Genomic DNA, 21177 nt, shown 5'->3' on the forward strand with positions numbered 1-21177 from the left:
TGTGAAGTCTGCGTACCGAAGAAGGCTCATACAGCGGATGTTGCTAAACATCGAAATGAAGCAACCAACGGAAATTGACCTCTTCATGGCGCTGGAGATGCTTGCCGGCGCGTGGATTGCTACTTCGGCCACGCTTGTCCAGAACTGCTTCAGGCACGCCGGTTTCGCAGCTGGTCAGCACGCCTTGGCAGAACCGGAAGCTGCAAGCGGTGACGATCGGCAGCCACTAACCGAAGCATGGAACGCGCTTCGCAGTGTAGATACAATGGTGCCAGAGGCTGTTGAACTGGAGGACTTTTTGTGTGCGGACGCCGACTTAATCGTGCACGAGGAATTCAGCGACGACGCTATTATCGACAGTGTGCGCAAAGGAAATGAGGCGAGTGACGACGAAGATAGCGAAAACCGAGCACAAGGTAAGCAAGTAAGCTCGCGTGATGTGCTTGATGCATTCGATGTGATCCGGACTTTTTTCGGCGACCACGACGACGAAGCTATGCATAGCTTATCAAGCTGCGAAGCCAGAGTCGTCAAGCAGAGCAAAATAAGCGACTTTTTTAATTAAATCTTGGTTCTGGAAGGTAATGGGTGTGCTTATTTGTCCATTTTCGCGACAGCGAAATTCTCGCGACAACGAAAAGGTTTTCCTTCCCCGGCGGTTTCGTTATTGCGGGGTTCGACTGTAGTACTTTAATACGAGCAAGGCGCTACTTCTCTGTGAGGTTGTCAGTGTAGTAAGTGTGCCCCACTCCCTGCACATATATCTTGCATAAAAAGAAAGAAGTGCGCAAGCAACTCATTATACTAGCTAGTCACTCACGGAGTCATCTTGGGGGCGGCTGTCTGGTCCCGGTCAGCAGTGCCGATTTCGAGGCCAACCACCTCCACATCAGTCAGCACTTTCACATTGACCTGGGGAGACATTGCAGTTCATGGGCACAGACCACAGGCCAGAATGACACTACAGTTTGAAAACAGCATGGCTAAATTTGGATTTGGAAATTGCACATATTTTCTTAAAATGGTTCAAAGCTAAAAAGGAAATAAGTTATGCAAATGATGTAACCTCACACCTGAAATACGGAATGCAAGACAGCTGTGCAATTTTGCTACCATAATATTTGTGCCCATCTCCTCTTTCCTTTCACTTCAGAAGGAGTGCAGATGAATACATCTTCTTTGTTTACTTTGTTCATCACATCTGCATTCCTTGAAAAACATAAACCTCTACACTGCTTATAAAAGCAGCAACTGCATCATATTTGCAATTTTCCAACACAATAGCGATCCTCATGAGCGTCCAATCTCATCAGCCAAAGAGTACCATTCGTAAAGCCTAGGTTTCTCATTGCATTTTAAGTGCTCATGACTTGTGAGCCGATTCACTGAGGAGCTCAAGCAGGGTATCATCTTCCGTCCATATTTATAAACCTCAGTCTGACAGCAACCATTCCAATAACGAAATTTTTGCTTCCATTTCAATTTCAACAAAAAGGGATGCATTTCTAGACAACAATACAATCAACATCAATGTTTTCTAACATTTATAACACCAATCTAATCAATATCTAACATCTAAAATCAATATAATTAAGCCTCGCTAATATGGATTGCTAAAACTTTTTCTGGAAATTGATCAGTACACTTTGATCTTAGCCAAAAGGCCGAGAGGTGTCTTGTCAGTATGGAAACATGCCATTTGGGCAATGGACAGGGTGAAAACGTGCAGAACCATCGGGGCTGATGGTTTTTTGCTGCATCAGACACGAAACAATTTATGAAAACAAAAGCTGGACTGCCCGAAATAGATGTTTCATTTCCTATTTTTACTTTACACTCAAGGTCAAGCATGACATATAAATAAAAATTGTGAATGGCTCAGTGAAGGCTTTTAGTAAGGGCGAGTGAATATTGAAATTTTTAAATAACAACAGAGTACGAATATCGAAAAAAAAAAAAAAAAAAAAAAAAAACCTTTGAATCTTGATTGCCTGATAAGTGAAAAAATGAATAAAACATGGGAAACATTGTTCGTCTTTGTCATTTTAGAATTCACATGATATTTGCATGTACACCTCATTGAAAAATCAAGTATAAATTACATATATAACAGGATTTCATACACCAGTTTTCTGTACAGGAACAGTATGCATGAAACTGGGTGAAGTTGTCATACTGCTGCTGCTGAATTGAGTAAACTCTGGTCAATTTGGCCTCAAGGCACCAGAAAAAAAAAAAAAAAAAAACTCAAACTCGTATTGTCGAATGGGCCTGAAAGAACTACTGAAAACTGTTTGCATCATGGTAACATCGGAGAAGAAACCGAGCTGAGAATAAGCATTTTTTCTTGTTCTGCATACACTGCTGTCAGGAAAGGCCCTCTTCTCAAAAGGGAAAGTCTTTCTTCACAACACAGCCCTATTGCGTTTTGAGGATGTTTCACAGCATGACAGTCAACTCGGGCATTGCAGTGAAGCGCACAGTGTGGTCAAACTGCGGTGAATTCGATAATTTTCAAATATTCTAAAAATCACGAATATCACCTTTTTGAATACAAATGCTACAAACCTCGGGGGCATGGTAAGCGATTGTCAAAATAGCACTCCTCAAACCTTGGCTGACTGCATGCCATGGTGTTGACCTCACGCACCTTTTTGTGTGCAACGACAGGTGCGACAAAAAAAGAAAAAGAAAGAAAGAATAGCCTCATCTCTAAGAGCAGGCCAACTGCTTAGTTCCAGTTTCACTTTGATGGGCTTTGTGCCATTCTCGTCAGCCCTCGGCATTTCAGCGTTTTTTTTGGCAGCACTGACACCTTCCGCGCTTCCAACCACGTAGTTCTTCCATTGCTCCTGAAACATACGTTTGTCAAGTGTTGTTCAGTGGATCACGTGGTAAAGCCTCCCCACATGTGACACAAGCTGCTTGTGTGTCGTAACGGCGCTACCACGACACACTGTGAAGGGTGCTGGGGATGGGGAGGCCCTTACCCCTTTTCGAGCAGTTCTGCTTTGACGCTCCTGACAGTGTGCACACAATAAATCATTGACAAAAATGCGAAGAATAGTCCCCATCAGGCTGTTCTCATCTAAAAAGCAGCCTGCCTATTGCCTAACCTTTGACTACATAATTTTACTGTAATGCAAGTAGTTCTTGCCAGATTTTTGAAGCAATTTGATATCTGGCCCCATGAAGTTCAAATTGACTTGTTTTTACAGTACATATAATGCATTTTAATATGCTAGTCCATGTGCTTTTGATATTCATGTACAAAGAGCGAAGTAAAACACTCACCTCTGCGTCAGAATTTCCAAGAAGGCGGGCATCAGTCTTGACAGGGACAGCGTTCAAGGAAAGCTTGTAGAAGCCCCGACGTGGCTTATTCGAGATGAAGTTGTACACATATAGAGACCTATGTGACGAGGAGAACAAAAGTTGACTCAAACAACACTCAAGAATGCTCATCAAATGAGAAAACCCATCAACAGAACGTACAAAAGGCACAGGGAAGGCAAAGGGGCCAGTGTGAGTCAGTGCACTCTGGCTCGTCACTGAGGGAAAGTGGAAAGCAGAGGGAGGAAGAGTAACGGAGGCAGGTAACAACAGCATGGATGGGTCCACTCACGGGTCCTCCTTGGCTGCATTGAAGGGCTTTCTCTCCATGACCACTTGCCCGTCAAGAAGTCGCACGGCCTTGCTCAGCAGCACACTGAGGGGCCCCAGGGGTGCGCCCAGCAGGTCGGTCACTTGCACCACCACTGTGGGCGCCGCCTTGCTCAGTGCACTCGAGCCAGACACGCTGATCGCCACCGGCACATGGTACTGCAATGAGAGATGACAGTCCCATGCCATGCCTCAACATCAGTTTATTAACCCCATGCGAGGGTTTGCAACTTCTGACGATACCATGCCAATGGCTCTTATGCCAACTCAGAGGCGAGAGCAGGGGTTCTGAATCCTTTTAGCTTCCAGGAACACCAAAGCTTTGAAAATGTGCTCATGAACTCACACTGTGTATCTTCCTAACTGATATGCGTGCAAATAAAAGTACCCAGATGCACGACACCTAAAAAAACAAAAAAAAAAGTAGTCAAACTGTGTGCTATAAACGACTGTAGTACTATTAGCCCCCCCCCCCCCCCCCCCCCCTTTCTTGAAAAAAAAAAAAAAAAGGGAAGGTGTTATATATTTATAACTACATGTGTTATAAATATGCCTGGCACTTAGGGCACCACCTTTTTTTACCACTACGTAACAAAGTGAAAGCTTGCACAGGTTCAGGAGTCCTTTAATATTTTCTTGAGGAAGCACTGCCTGCATTGCATGCCCTCAGTCTTGGGCATTGTGCATGTATAGGAAAATCTACTGCTCTTTTTTGGATGCCATTTTTAGATTTGATCCCATCAACCACATTGCAATAACAAAAATCAAGACAGGTTTGTACACTGTAACAAGAAAACCATGCATGACTGTATAACATGGTTTTCTGCTCTCGTGCTCCTTTACGCTCTCCTTTACGCACCTCGCTCATTAGTACAACGCCTTATCTGGTGGATCAAAATCGCATGCTCGCACTTCATGGTGATGAAACGCCTGTGTCCTGTGTTCACAGCAGTGCGAGGTTGGTTTATCCAAGGACTCATCCCTGAAAACTGAGAAATTGAGGGTATCACATTCTTCTATAGGCTGTGGGGCCTCACAGCCCCTTTTAGTTTTTCAAACCGCGTATGCTTCTTCCTGTTTGTGCGCGAGTACGCATGCGTGAGCTGCCTGGAGCGGGGGTGGCATGTTATCAGCACGAAACCGAAGGTAGATAAGCGCGTCGGAAGCAAGGCTCGGGGCTTTTTTGCCGGGAGGCCAGCAAGCGAAGGGCGGCCAGTGAGCGTCACAGGCCAGCGGGATGTACATGGACGATGGAGCAGGGTCCTGCCAGACGAAGACGGAAGCAGCGCCTACAAGGATGTCTTAGGAGTATTAGCGTGAGTTGCTGCAATGTTTTTGTACCGTCGTCAACGCTTTGGCCCTATTACTCGCCCTATTCGCGCTGCAGTGTGTTTTGTGTAGTCGCGGTAAAGCCCTGACCCTTGTTTCGTTTTATTCTTGATTGTCCATTGTCGCGTACCTCGACTGCATGTTTTCAGTGAAGTTTCGTCCAATGCTGTTTCTTTTTAATTTAATACTTTTCTGTTGATCCGGAATAAACCGGTGTTTTTAAGAAAGACTTGGTTTTTCACTCATCGGGCGAGATCATGTCTCGCGGACCCGTATTCTAGAAGGCGGAGTCTTCAAGGCGTATGGCAGCGTGTCGCGTGCTGCTACTGGCATGCGCCAGTAGCAGCATCCTTAGACTTTTGACTCACATCCTTAGACTTTTGTGCAACAGAAGAACTGGGCCTTAGCCCCTGCAGACAATGGCTCAAACGTGCGGACATGAGTGTGCAGTGGAGTCTCCTGACAGCATGGCATGCCGTGGCTGAAATTTCAGCCACGGTTACATGGCTCAAGGGTGCGTGAATTGGTGCAGTGAAGTTCTGAACATGAACAACAGAGTTTGAAATTTCAGCAACTGAAAAGTATGTCAGCCACTTCTAGTACATTTAAAATCAGCAGCACACGAAGAACTGCGCAGTGAGGGGGTTGAGACTACGATGCTTAGAGCACTGTGGCTTGGTGCTGAATGAACATTGCTGAATGCAAGTTTTAGGTTATTTGTTTTTATATTTTTTTTTTCTACTTGCCTCGGCCTTTAGGCGTAGCTACTAAAAAAAGTCCCTTTTCACTGCTGCATACGGATTGCAAAATCTTCGCTTCACTTTTAACTAGAAATTTACTATCAAACGTGCCTAGCGTGTACCTATTGCCACCTTACGAAATTGCAAATGAAAATCCAGCGTCCATAGCTCTTGCGTGCAGTTAACCAGAGCTGCACAGAGTCCATTTTCTGTGTGCACTCTGCTCTAGCCTGGCCATGGTGCCTCCGGCAACCTAAGACTCCTTTGCCACCATAACTCTCCCTGGCCTGCTCGTAGCAGTGTTTGCGAGATGTGACTGAGATGTTGGCAGTTGCTGCCAGTTGCACCACTGTCAGCGCGATCGCAAAATGTTTCATAATTTTATTACTTTAAGAAATACAAGTCTACAGAGAACATTTTCAAGGTGATTCCCTCAACACTAAATTCTTCATTTAAATTCCACTCTGCATTGTGTTTTTGAGTCTTCAGGCGAGGACTACACATAAAACCCAAATGTAACAAAAATTGCGGACTTTTTAAAATTTCGTAATACAGTAAGTAGAACCTTGGTTATACGAATCTCACGGGGTCACGAAAAAATTCGTATCATCCGAACATTCGTATCATCAACATGAACGAAAATAATTATGCAGAAGCATACGAAAGGCAGTTGCGCATATCTGTTTATGTCCGAGAAAGTTCATTACGGTCGCGCGGTCATAGCTCGCTACTCGCGGCTTACAGCGCGACAGGAGATTGCGACGTCGGTGACGCGCGGGCCGCGTACCTCCGCAGACTGCTCGCGATGTGTACAGCGCGACTAGCGGTTGCGAAGTCTACGATGTGCGAGCCGCGTGCAAATTTTTCTCGCTGTGGAAAACGATCGCGATGCCGGCGACGCAGTCCGCATACTTTTCGTGGCGCGTATAGCATGACTGGAGATAGCGACACACTGGCCGTGCGACGCCCAAACTGCTCGTGGATCGCAATAGCGAAGCCAGAGATGTCCGGTCTGTGCGAGCCTGCTGCGTACGTCGCCGCCAGCTATGTCGGAGGCGACGTCTGCAGTTTGTACCCCCCGCGCTGCTGAAAGCTTTTCGCGACATGAGCCCGACAGAAAATCGAGACGTCGCCGAGGTGCGGACTATGCGTTACCAGAAACTGCTTGTGATGCGTACATACAGTGTGGCTGGCGATCGCGGAGTCAACGATGTGCAGGCAGTGCGTAGTGCTCAAGGTTGCGGGGGAAAGTGTTTGGACCATCCGAAATTTTCCGCCATTGCACACAATGCCCTCTGGCGGGGAATTTCGCGAATTCGTATCAACCGGATTCGTAACACCGAGATAACTGGGTTTGACCACAATTCCGTCTCATGGCATGGTGGCTATGAGGCTAACGTCTGCAGCAAGCATTCTTTTATGTTCCAGACGCCTTGGAGCACAGTGACTGCTTTCCAAACCAAGAGTTTCTTCAAGGAGTTTGGGAAAGATTGGGGCCTCAGGGAAAGGAAATTCTGAATCAAGCATAAATCTTTTGACACAAGAAGCACAGAAAAAAAAAATCCTCTTAATTGAAACACTTATTTCAACCAGAGGCACAGTGCTTCATAAGCGTATTAAAATGCGACTAAACCTGTCAGACCAGGGGTGAATCTAAAGTTAAGTGAGAGGAGCAGAAGGTGCTGGCCCGCTTACCGAATTCGTTGTAAGCAACTTGAGTACATCGTACAGAAGGGCTGCACCCTTAACTTGCTGAACGTTCTTGCGAGACAACAGGTAGTTTGAAAACTTCAGGACTTGTTCCTGAAAGAAGCAAATGAAAAGAAAAAAAAAAAGATGGCATTTACTAAGGCATCAGTCCTATAACAAACCACAGATATGCTTTGCGAGGAATATACAGCAGCCAATTGTGCCCAGTGCCTTTGGACAAAATAGGCAGGCGACCTTGATATCGACAGTGTTAGCCCCTGAGGTCAAGGATGACTGAGGGTGATTATAGAGGTCTAGCGAAGTTCTGAAACAAGCCAAGCAGCAACACCAAACTCACTGTCATCTATAACAAAAGGTGTACATAGTACACATAAATTACCTACAAGTTTACTACACACAACGTAACAGGGCTTTGGCAGCCCTCCTCCCCGTCTAACATATCACGTGCCATATACCAATGCACTCATGTAACGGACACTCCCTCCAACTTGGCAGCCGAAGAAAGAAAAATCACAAAAGAGCAAGTGTGCTTCACCATGTATAGCTTTTCCCATAGGGGCACAGCTACCAACTTCGTAGTCGAAAATTCATCCTGGTCCGGGGTCTGAACCTCGGACTGTCTTGGGCAGTTGCTCTACAACCTGAGCTAATTCGGATGACCAGTGCGTCGGATGGTAGAACGAAAGTGAACGGATAAACACTGTGTGGGAATGGTGCTGGTCCAAACTAGGTCCCCAAAATATTGGATCAATGTATTGCTCTGTCCAGACTCTGTCTATTTGCCCATTGCAAAATGCCAAGATAAAGTGCACCCATGCTTGTGGAATGCTTCTCTCAAACCACATCTTGGGTTCACTAGGCCTAGCGTCATTATCATCGTGACCATACGCACTGCAGGGCAAACCCCTGCGATTTTGCTTCCCTTGGAATCAAATTTGTTACCCTTAGCGACCCCCGGCTATCCTCTTTTCACTTTACATGATTTGCCCATTTCTTCTTCCTAATTTCGACTAGATTGTCACTAACTAGTAGTGTTTGTTCCTGGACCCACTCTGAATGCTTCCTGCCTCTTAATGTTGAACCTACCATTTTGATGCAAGGCCTAGTGTGCCTCATCAAAGCCACAGCAGATAGTGCTATGAGATTAGCTACTCCATATCACAAATGGCCTGACCTCACTACTAGCCGTTCAAGAATACGACAATACCCTCACCAATAATATGTAAATATTATCGATTTCCTTGAAGCAAAATGAGCATAGCAGCAGCCCATATGACATCATCATCATCCTCATCCTGACTATACCCACTGCAGGACGAAGGCCTCTCCCATATTCCTCCAATTAACCCGGTCCTGTGCGAGCTGCATTCACTTGACCCCTGCGAATTTCTTGACCTCATCCGCCCACCTAATTTTCTGCCGCCCCCTGCTAAGCTATCCTTCCCTTGGAATACAGTTTGTTACCCTAAGTGACCATTAGTTATCCTTTCTTCACGCTACATGCCCTACCCATGCCCATTTCTTCTTGATTTCCAATTCACATGACAATCATCATGCAATGACGGTTCTGGGTCTGACATGCGATGCACTGTTCGAACGGTCAGCCCAAACTGTCAATATAAATCATTACCAACTAACCACCACTATACAGTCGACGAACATAAGTTCAGACACTTGATTTTTCGGACCTTTTGTGACACCAGGGCATGTTCTATCTCCCTACAAATAATGAATATCAGCTCCGAAAATTTCTGATGCATCGTGACTGATTGTTAAATTTTTTGGAGCTCATTCGCATTTGCCATGGCATCATGGCTATAAGCCAAGCCTCCATACAACGTGTATTGTGGAACGTCATTAATCCAGGCTTCCAAGAGGATTGACAATTTCATTATATAAAGAAAAGAAAGTTAGAAATACGGGGTCCTTTACGCATTGCGACACAGTAGCTGCGCATACGGCCCTGCTGCATTTCGAAGATGCTTCACTGCATGGCAGGTGAGGACTATGCAGTTAAGCATGCTCAAAACGCGGCAGTTCAGTAAACTCAGAGTGGCAGGTTCACTTCGGCAGTACAGCCATCAAACGCTGGTTGCTGCCCGTTGTCTGTAAACATTGTGCGGCGAGACCGTCAAGCATCAGACTGGACTACTGATTTCTTCTTCCTACATAGTGGCCGTCAGAAGTTTATGTAAAGTGACTTTTTGTCTACAAATGTGATCTTTTGCAGCCTGCCAAGATTTTCGGACGTTTTCACGGTTCCTAAATAGTTCGAAAAATCGGTCTACTGTATATTACATGTGTTTATGCCTTAATTCCTGTCCTGAAAAACATTTGGCAATGTGAAGTCCGGAAATAAAGTGTTCTGCAGCCTGTTTTACTGAGGCCAATTGCCACTGGTTGCCAGACTTTCAATGCACCCACCAGGTTCGCGCAGATTCCTCTTAAACTATTTGTTGCCCTACAAATGAGTGCTTCTGACTACTACAGAGCAGGCAGTGAGGTCAGCTTAGCTGCTCAAGCATGCAAATTGAGGGACAGGGGTGTGATTCTGGGCCTGTGGCTGCCTACAAGCTTAATGCAGGCTTAAAGAAACTAACACTACTTGCCTTGGAGAGTGTGGGAGCCTTCTTGGCCGCTTCCGAAAGCCGGTACACACCACTGAGGATGGTAGCAGTCACGCTGAGGCCACCTTCAAACTAGGCATGAAACATACAAAAGCACGCTGATCAAGGGGAATTTTGAAAGCACCAGATGCACAAATTAGCAATCCTTGAATACCCAGAAGTGCAAGGATTGCCCTCTCGTTATTTTTACGTTTGTTCTACACTCAAATATTATGCTGTTCAGATGGTGTAAATATTTACTGGGGGGACACAAGATGCCTTCTGCCCTGTGCAACTGATGCTAATTAGCAGCAATAAGCAACATTGTAACATCCCAAAGAAGAAATAAAAAAGCGAGAAACCAGACCATAAGGCACTCTGCTATTGCACAATTAAAATTTTGACATTCTCACAACAACGTCTAGCCATAAACAATACCAAGATCTGAATGCATCTCTAATTATCAAAATGAACACTGCCTTGGTATATGTTTTTGTCGCATAAGTGAACAGCAAAAATAAAAAATAAAAGTAAAAAATAAAGCTCAGATACATCAACAAGCAGCTCTTTCATTTGAGTTCCGGTATTTCTGAAAGAAAAATTCCAGAAACACAATAAAGGGTCAACTAGGTTGACAGTAGTTTTACAATACCATATTTGCTCTCATATACATGTCAACCTACCTTTCTTTTAACCATGCAACACTAAACTTATTTTTTCTCGTTTCTTGGTTCCCAAAATCAAGGGTTGATCTAGGTGACGTGCCGGTCAACATACAAGTGAGTATGAAATTGATAATTTTTCTGACCACGTGTAATTCTCTTTGGCATTCTCTTCTCTTTGTGAAATAAGGAAGTCTGAAATTTCAGTCACGAGATAACAGCAATGAGAAAGCCCCGGTACTGCCATATCTGTAAAGGCTAGCAGACAGCTATCATGAATCCTATTTTTATGCAGAAATACAGAATGCTATCTATATTAGGGCTATACAGTATAGCCCTAATAAGGTGAAATTCCGTCAATTCCGCTGGAGCTGAGATGGTCCCAAAAAGAAGGTGCCGCAACAGCCATCCCCAAAGGCCCTGCCATTCCTTTTAAAGAAGATTTGCTTATAAATGGGATGACGCAGACAATGGTGTGGTTACCAGGAGATGATCAAGAAGCTCAACCAAACAATAAATTGGTTTATTCTAGTATAGTTAAGTTATTTCAAAGCATCCTCATATTGCTTTCACAATGCCTTCAATAGAGGTCATGAAAAATCTGCTCTTACTCCAAGCATTCTTCCCATTTTCCCCATTCCTTCCTTCTCTTCCTTCCTGCTTGGACCTCACCAAGTGTCTGCAGTATGTACATAAATAAATAAATAAATAAATAAATAAATAAATAAATAAATAAATAAATAAATAAATAAATACAAATTAAATGGTAACTACTGTTGTTGCGCACGACGGGTGGCAAAAACTGTTTTTTGACACATGCTGCAGCAAGCTGCCAGTGTTGCGAACCTGTTTTGCATATCTCACCTAAACTTGCCAAGAACCATAGCCAAAACAACAAAATATGCAACAGCCTCCCACCACCTGCTTGCACTGACTGTTTCATCTGCACCAATATTTCCCAAGAACCTTTTAAAACAAATCTCAGTAGACTGCCAGTCCTCTGTCTGCTGGCTCCTATTCTACATCCTAATCACACGACACGGTTTCTGACAATGATTTCACAAACAATATGCACATCCCGCACAGCCATTAAAAAATGGCTTCCTTGATGCAAAAGACTGCCGTTGACTACACTGCAAAAAAATTCAAACAAACAGTCAACTCGGGACCTATTGGTTTGATCCCACCAGCATCTAGTGTATTAAGGAGGCTCCCGTTAATCCAAACAGTGCATAACTATAGCAAACCTCCAGTCCCCCTCAAATTTGAACCATCGAGAGTGCACAGCAAAATGTATCAACAAACATGCGAGAGAAGGAGTGCTCACTTGAAGCAGTTCGTTGCCAACTTCGTCGGCCTGCACGATGGCATCTTCAATGCGATCTGTGAAGGGGCTCACATTGCCACCCAGGACCGAGGCCACGTGGAAAGCATAGCCCAAGCTGTACATGACAAGGCAAAAGAAAAGGCAGCACGGACTGATTAGAGAGGAAGAACATTTGGCCTTGCAGTGACGAATACCACACATTAAATCTGTCTGCTCACTTTGAAGCAAATCTCCAAATTAAATGTAAAAAGTTAGTTGCACTGATGATTTCCTTTGAACAGTAACGATGCACTGAAACCAAACTAAGAAATACCCCTCATCATGCACATGGAAAATGCTGACATGGTTAAGTAACAGACCTGCAGGCCTGTAGCAAAATCCATAAAACAGCTCATTGCATATACAGTCGCCGACTGATGTATTGGATCCTCAAGGGGCTGAAAAAGACCCAGAAAACCAGTCAGCCCGCAAATATTTACGATAAAAACACGACTTTTTAAAAGCGAAAGCTTTTGCTACTTCCCTCCATAGCTTCTTCACCATGTAAGAGTGTTTGACATTGAACAGAGGGGAAACCGTATGACGACGACACTCAGCCGCCGCCAAAACCGAGGTAACCGCGCACTCACCTCTGCCTATCTTCCTAGTCATGCGACAACCATGACATCACTCAACCGCAGCTACGCTGGAACTGTGGCACTCACTCTGTCTAGACATTCTCCACTGCCTCTTAGCTGGTGCCAATGCATCGCAACAGCTCTCGACAATTTAATGGCAGCAGTCATCATGGGTGATCCAGCCACTACTCTCGTGAACTGTCCGAGTGTCAGAGGTTGCGAAGAAGACAGGCTGAAATTGATCATCCAATGAACGTACAGCTTGCTGAGAGGATGTCTCACAGAGACGAAGAGAGGCGGGTCGAGCGAAACATGCTGCCGCATTCGCTTTGGTTACTTAGGTTCAGCAGGGTTAAACCATTGCATATTTTTTTTTACCGAGCGGCATGAAAAACTGGCCAGTCTGTTTCTGCGGGAAAACTGCGCAACGGTCAGAGCGATGTGATGTAAAACAAAGAAGCACCGGAGACCGGCAAACCAGGTCGGACAGAGCCTTCATGCACCCACGTGACTTTACGTCAGCACTGCATCTTTTTTTTTTTTTTTTTTGTTCTGCAAGAGGAAAAAAAAAAGGCAGTGGTGGCTGTCTCCGCGGGAGCGGTGGAAGTCGTCTGCTGCATGTGTTAGTTTAAAAAAGAAGAAAAAATTAATGCTGTTTCGAGAGCTCCTGCAACAGTCTGGAAATTGAACACGGGTTGGAATGCAGAGCTCTCCAGGCGGTTGCGTTAAGTTGGGACACCCAGTGTATTGCAAAAGGCACTTTTTTCTTTCCCCAGGCTCGCGCATTGCCGTTGCAAGCAGACTCTCACTGCTGTGACTCACTAATGAAGCAGGGGTGATGAAGGTCACCAGATATCAGGCAGTAATGGGTCCATTAACTCCCCACAGCTCCCCACAAAAGGAAAATACTTATTGTCGCCAGTTGAAAAAATAAGATCTAACCCAAAAAACAACAGAAAAGACAGCATTAGCTTTAGGCTCTGTGGCACAAAGTTGATATGTTATACCAAGAAGACTAACTGCTTTAACAAATATTTTCACTCTGTCTTCACAGCATGTCGTCATGCACCAGTACCTGAATTGTGAGAATGGTTGCCCCAAATGCAGGACATTTTAAATCAAGTCGGAGCACTCTTGAGCAACCTTAATCCTCATTCTGCTCATGGTTAAGACGGCATATTGAATGTCATCTTGTAGCACTGTTCCCACAGCGTTGCCCCTATTTTGGTTGGTTAATTTACCAAGTAATTGACTCTAAAAAATTACCTAGTTACTGGAAAATGGCTAATGTAACTTCCATATTTAAAAGTGGCTCTCGTGATTTAGTAAGCAATTACAGACCAATCTCTTTGACATCTGTTTGTTGCAAAATTCTGAAATGCATTGTTTACTCTGGTCTTATTAAGCACCTTCATGAACATGACTTTTCATCTCAATCCAGCATAGATTTCACTTGGGGCTATCCTGTGTAAACTTACTGAATTATTTCACGATATTGCATAGGGCTTTAACACATAGATGCTGTTTTTGTTGATTTTCGGAAGCCGTCCGACTTTCCACGCGACTTAATTTTGTATAAGATGTAATTTCTTGCTCTTCTCGACTTATTCTATGGTTGGTTGAGAGAATCTTTGCACGAACGGCAAAAGAAGGTGATTCTAAACGGTGTCACGTTGCAACTGGTGAATGTCTTGTCAGGACTGCCCCAAGGATCGGTCCCAGAACTGCTCCTGTTTCTCATTTTGATCAATGATTTAACTGAAGGCCTTGTTTCGAATGTGAGATTGTATGCGGATGACTGTGTTGCAGTACACCATTCTGTGTTATGTGTACATGTAGCGCAAAGAGAGGATAACCGATGGTCGCTTAGGGCAACAAACTGGATTCCAAGGGAAGGAAAGTGTAGCAGGGGGCGGCAGAGAGTTAGGTGGGCGAATGAGGTTAAGAAGTTCACAGGGGTCAAGTGGATGCAGCTAGCATAGGACTGGGTTAGTTGGAGGAATATGGGAGAGGTCTTTGTCCTGCAGTGGGCATAGTCAGGCTGAGGATGATGATGATGCAGATGTGGTAGGCGTTTTACAGTCTCACTTAGCAAAAAATTGTTCTGGTGGCGACCAATGGTGTCCAGCAATAGGGTCTGCCACCCAGCTCCACAACCATACGTGCCTCCCATTCCCAAATCATTTTATTGTAAATAAATGTTTTCTCCTCCTCTGGTGTGTCAAATCAAAGATGGAGTTGAACATAGTAAAATGCTATCATGTGTAGTTTACGAAGAAGAGAAACAAGGTATTCCAGTACATACTTCCTAAAAAATGATCCACTAGTACAATGCATAGGCAAAGTAAAATACCTGGGAACAACATTAACTGCCACATTGCCACTGGACAACCTACATTGACATAACAAGTGCTAAAACATGTCGCCTTTTGCAGCTTTTTCAGAGAAGTGTAGCAGAGGGCGGCAGAAAATTCGCAGGGGTCAAACGTTCGCAGGGGTCAAGTAGATGCAGCTCGCACAGGTCCGGGTTAATTAGAGGAATACAGGAGAGGCCTTCGCCCTGCAGTCATAGTCAGGCTGGGGAGGATGACTATGATGTCCGGTGTGCTGTCAAATGAATGTTTAAAATATTTTTCTAATGAAATATTTCACACTATGCACTAAATGTGTCGTTATACCCTTTAATTAAAATAGCAGTTTATTGTGTTTTAGTGGTATAACTACTTTGCTGCAGACGTCTGACTCTTTTCTTCTAGACCTTTTGTGATTTTATTAACCTCCGTGCGACAATGCCCAACAAGCATTTGAGGTACTGTAATAAATAAATAAAAAATAAACAGCTAGCAGTGCCTGTTATCAAGAGCATAGCAGGATGCATGCAACATGGGTTTGAGATTACAGAAAAAAAAATGGCAGCGACGATGTGGCAATCTTTTTCAGCCTTTTAACTGCAATTGAGAGAAAAAGACAAAAAAATCGAAAGAAAAATTTTCAAATGTCCGAAATTTTGGTCTAAGTCATTACATTCACTCTGTGGAGTGCATGACAGTGCCATGACTAGAGTCCAAATAATCAGGCAGGTCCAGAAAATCGGTCGGTGACTAAAATTTTTACAGAAAACTTACTAAACAGTTTTTGGCCAGTCACAAGTAGCTAGCAGTGGACGAAGAAACACCAAAATTATCAGCAAGGCTTCCTATAAAAAGGAGGTCAGCCCCTTACTTGGCCATGCTGTCATCCTTCTTCAGGGCTGCAAGCAGTAGCTGACTGACTTTACCAGAATCCACTGAAATATGCAAAAAAAAAAGTTATGAACAAAAGGCGATGGGGTGCTTTGAGCAAACATCAACATGAACATGGGATTCCTTACCAACTCTTACCATTGCAGCTCTCGCACACAGCCTTGCAGGCCTGCCACAAGACATCAGTTAGATGTCAGTTTAGGTACTATAGTAAATTTTGGTGCATGCTCCCCTCATTCTTCTTAAAAAAAGGCTTCATTTGAGCAATTGCACGAGTTCTTACACACCGTAGGACTTCGCTGCTAATCATGAATGGGCCAAACTAGAATCTAGTTCAGAATGAAGCCTGGTTTTTCTTTTTGACACGAGACATCCTCTCATTTTTTTTTTGTCTTGAGAGAAATTTACTTCCTGCGTCAGCAAAGACATTCCCGCAAATTCGTGAGAAACGAAAGACAGATGGACCATCTCTTAATCAAATGAATATCAAGTGCCACACAGTTGGTGCTACAATAATAATTACAGGCCACATGCAAAATCATTCACACAAAGCTTACATCATGAACACATTCAGGCAGCGTCATTTCTTTTTTTGTCCACTACCGTATTTTCGTGAATCTAAGCATCCAATTTTTTGTAGCAAGGAAGGACGTGCAGACAAGGCTTCCAACGGGTTTGTGCACTGATTTGTCGAGTGGGAGCAGTCGAAGTCCTGAGGTGGTACGGTACAATTTCATTACACAACAGCTGGCAGCACAGAATTCCAAAAGCCGGCCAAGAACGACCCCAAGAGTGTTGTCACATGGACCTGGGATTGGCGGCCACTCAGCAAAGCTCCACAGGTTTTGCAGGCATTGTGGGCGGCCCGCATTGCTTTGTTTGGCGTCAGTTGTTCGGCAGCCGTAAGAGAGGTCTGACTGAGTTTCTAGGAGGCTGCCACAGTTCAAGGAATTCGCGTTTGCAATGTCTGCCAAGTTCGTTTACCAAATTAACTGTTACTTCTAGTGCCAGTCTCCTTGAGATATTGTTGCGACAACAGGAAGGGGAGGAGGGATTTTTAATTTTTCGAATCTAAGCAACCCCCTCACTTTTAGCATCGTGATCGTGAACAAAAGAGGATGCTTAGAAACGAGTGAATGCAGTAAATATCCACAATAAGGAAGGACTGTGCCACTAAAAAACAACAGCAAATAAATAAAAAATAGTCTTTGCTGACCTGAGACACCCAGGGCTTTGAGTGCCAGAACTGCATGGTAGAGCTGCACAACAGATGAGTCTTCCTTCAGCGCAGCTTGTAGCGTTGCCTTGCTTTCAGCAATGTCCAGCTGTGGTGGAAGTGAAGCGAATGGAAATAAGAATCTATCGCTGCCAACCTTATCAATCAGTTAAAGGCTCTTTCCAGAGACCTCCAACCACCTTTGCCCTGTGCCAAATGCAACCTTTCTACTGCTACGACTTTTATAAGAACCTCATTGAGTCAAATTCTTTGCCTCCTCCAGGGTGCATTTTTAGAATTTTGATCATTTGTAGGACAAATCTAACTTAGTACGCACTGAATGGTTGAAGCACTGGAAGCATATAGGGCACTGACCTCTAATGCAAGGCATCATTAGACCAGTCTACAGGATAGAGAGGAGCATATCATCTGCCAGAAGGTTAGCGCAGGAGGGCAGGGGAAACATACATACTTGAGACAGGACACATCGCTGTGTACTGTCTTCAGGGTGTCTATTGTCCCTACCTTCCTACGCTGACCATCCAGCAAATTCATGCACTTAATGGCCTGCAAGAAGGTTCTCAAGAGCATGTCATCACATTTCTACGACTGCTCTGTTTAGTGCTGTGTGGGCCCCAAAACATTGTGGTGGGGCTACAGCAATTGACAGCTTTGTATGCTTTCCAGTTCCACAGCAGTCCCTCATGGTATCAATCAACCTGGATATCGCTGCAGTTGCTTATCCCCTGCTACAAATTTTATCCTTCGCAGTGAGCAGAAATATATTTCTAGACAATCCCACAGTGATGGTTTTACAAAGGTGCAGCATCATTTTAGTTTTAAGTGTGATAGGCATTTAGTTAAAAAAAAAGTGGTTTATGTTTATGCAACTGCAACACGATTCAAGCCAATCAATGAGCGCTTCATGTCCCTCAAGGAACTGAAGTTTGATTACAGGCCCAGAAAACTCATCTTTTTAATTTGCCCTCGAGATGTGCTGTCAGAGATTAACTTGCTTCAAGCTTTGGTTTGGTTTGGTTTGTGGGGTTTAACGTCCCAAAGCAACTCAGGCTATGAGAGACGCTGCAGTGGAGGACTCCGGAAATTTCGACCAACTGGGGTTCTTTAACATGCACTGACATCGCACAGCACATGGAAGCCTTGCTTTTCGCCTCCATCAAAAAGCGGCTGCCGAAGCTGGGATTCGATCCCCGTCCTTGGGAACAGTAGTCGAGCGCCATAACCACTGCGCCACCCCGGCAACAGAAAAAAGCTACAAATAAAAGCAAATAGGCAACAAAAAAGGCAAGAAAAATAAAGCAGATCATAAGAATCATTTTACAACTGGCAAATTCAATTAAAGGAAGGTGTTCAAGAAATAGAAAAACCAAACTGCAAGTGCAATGGAATACTTACCGGGCAGTTCCCTAGAGCCTTACTCCCAGAAGCTGCATGGTAGAGTGACTCTAAGTTCTTTTGGTCAACGGTTTTCAGAACTTTACAGAATTCCTGAAATGCAAGAAAGTAAAATGCTAATCTTTTCTAACAAAGGCAAATCATTCCATATGTAAAAGGATGCTTGGAACTCAGCATTTCTAATTTTAGAAGTTCTCCCTCCATAATGGTCTACAACAATAGAACGCCTTCCAGCAGCTAATGAATGGTTGAAGTGATCTTCGGCTTTAACAGTAGTATGGTGACTAAACATAATAACAGCCATGGTAGAATCTACCAGAAGCATGAAAGAAGAGCAATAACAGAACGAAACAGTTGTATTCACAACCTCTCAGCGGTAGAAGTGATCCCAGTGGCTACCAACAGGTTGAACAGCAAAGAGAAAAAGAAGCCAGCTATAGATGAATGATCTACAGCTGTAACTTAGTGCATAGAATGATAATACCAAAAGCAGTATGCAAAAACATCTTGCACTAACTCTAAGAGCATTTAACAGCATTTTCTTTGCTAAGTATATAAAATATGATCATAACTGTCATATTTAATGGACATTACCATGCTAAAGCCTTTGCTACAAATAGCAGTTCAAGATAGGAAGCTGCACATTATTTAAGGCAAGGCAGTTATACAACGGACAAACACTCTAACCTCCCAGCCTCGTGAATTTCCCATTTGCAGGTTATTAAAACGGTGCTCATCCATCACCACTTTTCATTTCTTCCTTAGAGCACGTCCAAAGCCTTGTTTTTAAATTAAACATGAAAAATTCCTCTATGAATACAAATAAGTTTGCAAAGCAACATCCCCACTGTTTTTTCTGCTGCAAACAGCAGCCGGCTGACATTACCAGGATCCACTAAAATATGTGAAAACAAAACGCAACAAATAAAAGGTGACAGAGGGCTTCAAGTAGGGCCCTTCACACTTATGTATCATTTGTCTCAGGCACACACACAAAAAAAAGAAAGCTCAGATGCTTTGTTGGTGTCAATTTGTAAGGCCACTTGGGCAATGTAACAGTGCACTTCTGTAGTATATATGACTAACCTGTGGATTTGCGATCTTCTCGCCGAGCAGGCCCAGGCCATAGGCAGCATAGTGTGCAGATGGCACATCTGCCAAGGCTCTCTGTGAGGTGAACAGGCTCTTCAGGCGAGCTTTGTCCTCGGGTCCAAAGTATGTGGATAGCGTCAGGGCACAGCACAGCTGGGCTCCCAACACAGTTGCTAGGAGGAACCTAGGTATGGCTGCAGTGACAAAAGGAAACCCTGGATAAGGAGCAGTGGGATGCATTTGGAAGCACTAATATACAGCATCAGTGACTCTAGTCATATGATCGCAACCAATCTTGCCTCCTCAAATGGGCCTGCAAAAGCCTAGTCAAATTCATGGAACCAAATCTCGGTAAAGTATTGAACTGCGACCAATCAGCTGGTCCTGGTCGGCAAGACCAGTTACTTTAAATTAAAAGTTTGGGTACATTACTTGCTACGCTATTAAAACCGTATTGCTGGCCAAGTCCAATTTTCTGTTGTGCTTCGTTTGTTTACACGTAGTAAGAGGCGCCAGAATTAAAACGCCCAAACTTCATGAATCTCTAAATGCAATAAGTAGTTCTATTTGTGACATAAAGCATACGCTATGCACTAAGGTAATGTAATCACACCTCCGGTCTCTTCCCATAAAACAGAACCAAATGTCCTGTGCTCAGTTCACTGATAGCTTGTTACAAAAATAAGTTTCATCTTGCCGTTCACATATTTCAGGCCACTATTTATATTCCAGTTTATTCTACTTCTTGCAGAGTTTTCCAACTAAGCAGCGAAGATAAATCTCCAAGGCAAGCCGTCACCAAGAGCTGAAACAGGCGCCGTCGCCAAACTTAAAAGCTCAGATAGTGAATGTCCAAATGACTCCGGTCACAGCAATTCGCCGAGGATGTGGGTGTTCTTTCAAAGAAAATTCGAAAATTCTATTTACTCGACATGACAAAAAGAAGCCGGTACCGATCGAGTAACGAGTACTGAATACCAAGGATCAAAGATGCACCAGCCAGAGCGCAGCACTAGAAACGGAATATTTGATTACATATTTTTTTTCAATTGCTCAAAAAATACTAGTTTATTCCGATATTGAGACTGACTCCCAACAACGGTACTTTACGCGGACGCTGCAAGCAGTCAAGTGTTTCGCTCGCCCGGGTACGCCACGTGTCAATACCGGCAAATATATTTTATCGCTGATCGGCACAATGCTGCAACTGCTCTGCTATGAGTGCCTGGCCCCAGGCAGCACTTTTCTTGCACATAATACTGACCAAAATGAGCTTAAACGCGCAAAAAAAGTAAGTTTAAAACAAACTTACACATCCACTCGCCTCGCCTCATCGTCGTCTTAAAACGGAAGAGACCTCTTGCGTTAGTTTATGTTGACACGGCAACATGCAACTTGCAGTGCAGTGCTTGCAGCCGTAGCACACGTATTTTACACGTCAGCTGCTTCAGCCTTCCTTAGCCGCGAGGCCGTAGCCAATGTTTTCGTGTCATTTTTTTTTCATTCTATAATTGCCGAATTTGAAAAGAAACGATAAAAGCGCATGAAGTTCATCAA

At 44.0% G+C, this 21177-nt stretch overlaps 1 protein-coding gene across 1 annotated transcript in view; it reads right to left on the bottom strand.

Moving 5' to 3' along the window:
* The window catches only part of OstDelta (oligosaccharide transferase delta subunit), a 51873-nt gene extending 30797 nt beyond the window's left edge, over nucleotides 1-21076 (bottom strand). The window contains exons 1-11 of the mRNA XM_084602873.1: nucleotides 20933-21076; nucleotides 19615-19814; nucleotides 18529-18621; nucleotides 17113-17221; nucleotides 15877-15940; nucleotides 12038-12152; nucleotides 10052-10141; nucleotides 7428-7535; nucleotides 3626-3822; nucleotides 3295-3412; nucleotides 821-912 (exon numbers count right to left, since the gene is read on the bottom strand). Coding sequence (XP_084458999.1) covers nucleotides 821-912; nucleotides 3295-3412; nucleotides 3626-3822; nucleotides 7428-7535; nucleotides 10052-10141; nucleotides 12038-12152; nucleotides 15877-15940; nucleotides 17113-17221; nucleotides 18529-18621; nucleotides 19615-19814; nucleotides 20933-20954 — 1208 coding nt within the window. The 5' untranslated portion in view covers nucleotides 20955-21076. The remainder of the gene's footprint in view (nucleotides 1-820; nucleotides 913-3294; nucleotides 3413-3625; nucleotides 3823-7427; nucleotides 7536-10051; nucleotides 10142-12037; nucleotides 12153-15876; nucleotides 15941-17112; nucleotides 17222-18528; nucleotides 18622-19614; nucleotides 19815-20932) is intronic.
* Nucleotides 21077-21177: the final 101 nt, after the last annotated feature.

Source organism: Amblyomma maculatum, chromosome 4 (genome assembly GCF_055883805.1).
Source record: "Amblyomma maculatum isolate TAMU_Amacu chromosome 4, ASM5588380v1, whole genome shotgun sequence".
Classification (NCBI taxonomy): domain Eukaryota; kingdom Metazoa; phylum Arthropoda; class Arachnida; order Ixodida; family Ixodidae; genus Amblyomma; species Amblyomma maculatum.